General features: G+C 41.3%; 1 protein-coding gene across 1 annotated transcript in view; it reads right to left on the bottom strand.

Annotated features, from left to right (window-relative positions):
* MAPK6 (mitogen-activated protein kinase 6) overlaps window positions 1–6,566 on the bottom strand; it is a 146,103-nt gene that overhangs the window by 10,281 nt on the left and 129,256 nt on the right. Inside the window, exon 4 of the mRNA XM_011928628.1 lies at window positions 6,334–6,478. Coding sequence (XP_011784018.1) covers window positions 6,334–6,478 — 145 coding nt within the window. The remainder of the gene's footprint in view (window positions 1–6,333; window positions 6,479–6,566) is intronic.

Raw genomic sequence — 6,566 nt, 5'->3', positions numbered from 1 at the left:
ACACACACAACTAAGTTAAAGCTGGGCCCAACCATAAAGAATCGCAAGAGATAATCACACCAAAGGGATGCCCACCAATAAAAAAAAAAAAAAAAAAAAAAAAAAACAAAGAGTACAGTAGTATGTGGCAGTAGCTGAGGGACTGCGGGGTGAGGACAGAGATTCTCTTGTAAGACTGGAAAAGAATGAAGACTGATAAAAACGATCCAGCAGAAGGGGTAAAGTGAAGAAGTGAGGAATAGAAGTGCTAAGCAGGAAAGAGGGAAAATACCTATTGCCCAAGTAGAAGTGTTAACCTGGGACAAGAACACCTACAGAGAGACAATCTGTACACACAAGAGAAATGCACCAAAAAATAAGACTATAACACTTTCTACAGGCTAAAAATACACTGATTTCCAACGAATGCTTGGTCCTTACCTTTTGTCTGTGTGTTCATTTGCAACTTATACCTAATAACCACTCAGCTCTCCCTTCATGTTTTTATCGAATGGTTCACTGACAAAAATCAATGAAGCATCTGGCAACTAGAAAAAAACTACAACCTAGATCTTTCCGATCATTTCACAAACTATTCCTATTAAATGTAAAAACTATGCTACTTAAAGCGTTTTAAAACAAATCCAATTATTTTTATTCCTATACTTAATGTCTGAATGTGCACTGAACGTTTAAAAACAAACATTTCAAAATACACAAATACAGCTGAGAGCAGTGGTTCACACCTGTAATCCCAGCACTTTGGAAGGCCGAGGCAGGTGGATCACCTGAGCAGGAGTTCAAGACCAGCCTGACCAATATGGTGAAATCCTGTCTCTGCTAAAATTTCAAAACATAGCTGGGCACGGGGGTGTGCACCTGTAGTCCCAGCTACTCGGGAGGCTGAGGCAGGAGAATCCCTTGAACCTGGGAGGAGGAGTTAGCTGAGCTCACGTAAGCGCACTCCAGTCTAGTGTGACAGAGCGAGACTCCCGAGACTCTCTCTCAGAAAAAAAAAAAAAAAAAACCTTTGTATAATCCATGCAGCAGCAGTAGGCACTGACCTCATTTCTATGACTTGGAGCATGACCAAATGATTTTTCATTATATAGACTTAAATTTGTTTTTGTTCTGAGACAAAGTCTTGCTCTGTTGCACAGGCTGGAGTAAGTGGCATGATCACAGCTCACTGTAGCCTTGACCTGCCAGGCTGAAGCAATCCTCTCACCTAAGCCCCTTGAAGAGCTGGGACCACATGTGTGCGCCACCATGCCCAGCTACATTTTTGTTTTTTTGTCGAGACAGGGTCTCACTATGTTGCCCAGGCTAGTCTCGAACTCCTGAGCTCAACTGATCCTCTGGTCTCAGCCTCCAAAAGTGCTGGGATTACATGTATGAGCCACCATACCTGGCTTGTTTTTCTGACTCGTTACTGTGGTGGCTTTAAAATGTGTCCACCTGGCCGGGCACAGTGGCTCCTGCCTGTAATCCCAGCACTGCGGGGGGCCAATGCAGGCAGATCACCTGAGGTCAGGAGTTTGAGACCAGCCAGGCCAAAAGGGTAAAAAAAAGTTAGCTGGGTGTGATGGCAGACACCTGTAATCCCAGCTACTTAAGAGGCTGAGGCAGGAGAGTCGTTTCAACCTGGGAGGCGGAGGTTGCAGTGAGCCAAGATCGCACCATTGTACTCTAGCCTGGGCGACAAGAGCAAGACTCCATCTCGAAAAAAAAAATAATAATTTTATATATATATACACACACACACATATGTACATACATATATATATGTATGTGTGTGTGTGTGTGTATCCACTTAATCCTTGTTCATTCGAGAAGGTAAAAAATGAAAAAACGGTCCAAAAATTGTTTTGATACTCCTCCCTTTAAAGGGTGGAACTGAACTCCGCTCCCATTGATCATGAAGTGTACTTAGTGACTCACTTCTAACACATAAAATAAAGCTAAAGTTGACGGTATGCAACTTTTGAGACTTGGTCACAGAAAGATATTTTACATGTGTGGTCAACTGATTTTTGATGACAGTGTCAAGATAATTCAATGGGGAAAGAATCTTTTCAACAAATGGTGCCAGGACAAACGGACGTCCACATGCAAAAGAATGTGTAAGAGTTAATCCCCCCTTTTCTTCCCCCCGCCACCGAATACAGAGTCTTGCTCTGTTGTCCAGGCTGGAGTGCCGTGGCACGATCTCGGCTCACTGCAGCCTCTGCCTCCCAGGTTCAAGCGATTCTCCTGCCTCAGCCTCCCAAGTGGCTGGGATTACAGGCGCGCACCACTATGTCCAGCTAATTTTTGTATTTTTAGTAGAGACAGGGTTTCACCACGTTGGCCAGGGTGTTCTCAAACTCCTGACCTCAGGTGATCCACTCTCCTCTGCATCCCGAAGTGCTAGGATTACAGGTGTGAGCCACCGCACCCAGCTGTAAAAGTTAATCCTATAAAACTCTCAGAACACAACACAGGAGAAAACAACCACGACCTTGGGTCAGGCAATTATTCCTCAGATATGACACCAAAAGCAAAAGGGACAAAAGAAAAAGATAATTGGACTTCAGAATTAGAATCTTGTTTCAGGCCTGGCACAGTGGCTCACACCTGTAATCCCAGCACTTTGGGAGGCCAAGGCAAGTGGATCATGAGGTCAGGAGTTCGAGACCAGCCTGACCAACATGGTGAAACCCCATCTCTACTAAAAATACAAAAATCAGCTGGGCATGGTGATGCGCGCCTGTGATGCCAGCTACTCAGGAGGCTGAGGGAGTAGAATCGCTTAAACCCAAGAGGGAGAGGCTGCAGTGAGCCAAGATTGTGCCACTGTACTACAGCCTGGGTGAGTGCGCAAGACTCCGTCTCAAAAAAAAACAAAAAAAACAAAAACAACTTGTTTCAAAAGACACTATCAAGAAGGGAAAGGAAACTGCAGAATAGAAGAAAAACATGTAAATCACAAAAGATTTATATTCAGAATTATGTAAAGAATTCTTACAACTCAACAATAAAAAGACAACCCAATTTAAAAATGAGGCAATAGATCTGTACAGACATTCAACATCCATTAGTAGGGAAATGCAAATCAAAACCTCAATGAGGCCTGGTGCAATGGCTCCTGCCTGTAATCCCTGCACTTTGAGAGGCCAAGGCGGGCAAATCACTTGAGGTTAGGAGTTCAGGACCAGCCTGGCCAACACTGTGAAACCCCATCTCTACTAAAAATACAAAAATTAAGTGGGCGTGGTGGTGCATGCCTTTGTAATCCCAGCTACTCGGGAGGCTGAAGGCAGGAGAACTGTTTGAACCTGGGAGGCGGAGGTTGCAGTGAGCCAAGATTGCACCACTGCACTACGCCTGGACAAAAAAGCGAGACTCCATCTCGAAAAAAGATAAAACAAACCACAATGAGATACTACTTCATACCTGACAGGATGGCTATACTCAAAAAGATAAAATTTAATTCTCATGCATTGCTGGTGGGAATGTAAAATGGTACAGCTGTGCTGGGAAACTGTTCTTCAAAAAGTTACAGTTACCACACAACCCAGGAATTCCACTCCTAGGTATATATACCCAAGAGAATTGAAAACATTTTCACACAAAAACTTGTACACAAATATTCACAACAGCATAATTCATAATGAAGAAGTGGGAACCCAAATGTCCATCAACTGAGGAATGGATAAATAGCATGTGGTATATTCATAGAGCAGAATACTATTTGCCCATAAAAAGGAAGAAAGTACTAATATATGCCACTACATGGGTAAACCTCCAAAATATTGCTACATGAAAGAAGCCTGTCCCAAAGTCCAAATGTTATCTGAAACAACCAGAGTAGGTAAATCCATAGACACACAAAGTAGATTAGTGGATGCCAGGGGTTGGGGGAAAGAGGAAATGAGAAGTGACTGCTAATGGTTTGCAGGATCTTTTAGGAGCCAAGACAGTGTTCCAAAATTAGATTGTGTTATTTACAGAGTATATAACTCTGTAAATATACTAACAAAGTATATAACTCTGTAAATATACTAACAAATATGGAACTGTATAATTTAAATAAATTGTATAGTATGTGAATTATATAACAACACAACTTTTTAAAATAAGATATACTGGCTATCTCCTTGCTGTCTTTTGGATCATTAGTTCTAGAGGAAGCCAGCCACCATATTATGAAGCCACTCAAGCAGTCCTGTGGAGATGCCCACATGGTGAGGAACCGAAGCCTCTTGGTAACTGTCATGTAAGTAAGCTATCTAGAAGTGGATCCTCCTGCCTTGGTCAAGCCTTCAGGTAACTGCTGCCCTTACCAACATCCTGACTGAGAAAACCTGAGCTAGAACCACCTAGCTAAACCAATCTCACATTCTGACACACAGAAACTGTAAAACGATAATAAATGTTTGTTGTTTAAGCTACTAAGTTTTGGAGTAATTTGTAACACTGCAACAAACAATACAGAATTGTTTATATATACTGGAAGGCACTTGATACCAGGAACATAACCTCTAATCACAGTATTGTTCCTAAGCAAAAATCAATCCATTTAATAATTTAGTTTCCAGGAATCCCTCCGAATTTCAATTTAGAAAACTATCATACATCTTAGCATTTTTTTTTTTTTTTTTTGAGACAGTCTCTGTTGCCCAGGCTGGAATGCAATGGCTTGATCCTGGCTCACTGCAACCTCCACTCCCAGGTTCAAGTGATTATCGTGCCTCAGACTCCCCAGAAGCTGGGATTACAGGCGTGTGCCATCATGCCTGGCTAATTTCTGTATTTTTAGTAGAGACGGGGTTTCACCATGTTGGCCAGGCTGGTCTTGAACTCCTTACCTCAAGTAATCTGCCCGCCGCAGCCTCCCAAAGTGCTGGGATTACAGGTGTGAGCCACTGTGCCCAGCCAGAAATTTTAGATAAATAGAAAAAAATTATAAAGGGCTGGCTGTTATATAAAATAAGTACTGGCATTAACATACTTAAAAGACATTTATGCATGCTGTCCCTTCTTCACCAGTGCTCTCCTATGTACACTAATCTTTCTTATGTAAATAGGCTCTGGCCTATTCCTTTCCTTCTGCTCTTAGCACAGTCTGGGGGTCGGGGGGAACAACTCTAAAAATGGTATGTATAGAGGACAGGGTGCGGTGGCTCACGCCTGTAATCCCAGCACTTTGGGAGGCCGAGGCGGGCGGATCACAAGGTCAGAAGATAGAAACTATCCTGGCTAACACGGTGAAACCCCGTCTCTACTAAAAATACAAAAAAATTGCCGGGCATGGTGGCGGGCGCCTGTAGTCCCAGCTACTCGGGAGGCTGAGGCAGGAGAATGGCGTGAACCTGGGAGGCAGAGCTTGCAGTGAACCAAGATCGCATCACTGCACTCCAGCCTGGGTGACACAGTGAGACTCCATCTCAACAACAACAAAAAAAGGGTATAGAGGGGGAAAAAGTAATCTCAAAACACAGAAAAAGGCCTTAATCACTATCACACCACTTCCCCAACTAAAAAATCTTCAGTACCCCTACTATTCCTTACTTTTCCATATGGAAAGCCCTCTGCCTACTTTCTAAATACTTTCTAGTATCTGAACCCATCTTAACTAGTCATAAATACGTTTATTATTATTTGACAACTTGCATGAATCTCAGATTCATGAATGAACCAGGATTATACTTTTATTTATATGGGTACCCTTAAATAACACATTTTCTCTCTTCCCCAATTAAAATTCTTCACTATTATGACTCCATAATGCCTTCCATTCCAGCAACCACTGATGTATAGCTTCTCCAAGTTTATAGCTCTAGTCTATACTAAATAATTTTATACAGATGTATGCTTTGCTTTATGACACAAGACATTTTTCATGGATTATTCATTTTTTCTCATCTTGACAAAGTCCTCTCTCACACACTTCTTTAGACTTCTAAATAGCACCAAACTTAACAAAAAATTACTTGTTTGGTTGTTTATAGGGGGAGGGGACCAAGAAAAATTTGTTGGATTTTCAACAATGGCTTAAAATTTTCACCAGGAAGTGATGATACTGACAGAATTATGCAACTCAAGTATCAACACGGATTACCAACAACTATTATGGGTCCACAAAATATGAAATTATATTTAAACACTAGAGTTCTGATAATTTATGAAGTGACCAATTTAGTGAATGTGAATAAGTTTTCTCAATTTTTGGAATAAAAACACCAATTTATCTGTTCATTTTAGTATTCCAGATCACACCTAATTATTTTAAATCTTATATGAATCTTGCTTCAGAGATAAATGCAAAATTACTTCTCTTTGGGAAAATTTTTTCCCCCACAAAATACTAACCTGCAAAAAGGGTTTTACCAGTCAGCATTTCAGCAAAGATGCAGCCTGCAGCCCACATGTCAATGGCTTTAGTATAATTATTAGGAGAAAGTAAAAGACGTGGAGATCTGTACCATTTAGTAACCAATCCTTCAGAAAGATGACCCTACAAAAGAAACAAAAAACTTTTTTTTTACTTTAGCTAAAGAACAGTACTTAAAACTTGATTAAAGAATCCTTAATCTGCCGAGTGC

Source organism: Colobus angolensis, unplaced genomic scaffold, assembly GCF_000951035.1.
Source record: "Colobus angolensis palliatus isolate OR3802 unplaced genomic scaffold, Cang.pa_1.0 Scaffold78, whole genome shotgun sequence".
NCBI lineage: Eukaryota > Metazoa > Chordata > Mammalia > Primates > Cercopithecidae > Colobus > Colobus angolensis.
The sequence above is the reverse complement of the archived record's forward strand: the minus strand, read 5'-3'. Positions and strand labels throughout refer to the sequence as shown.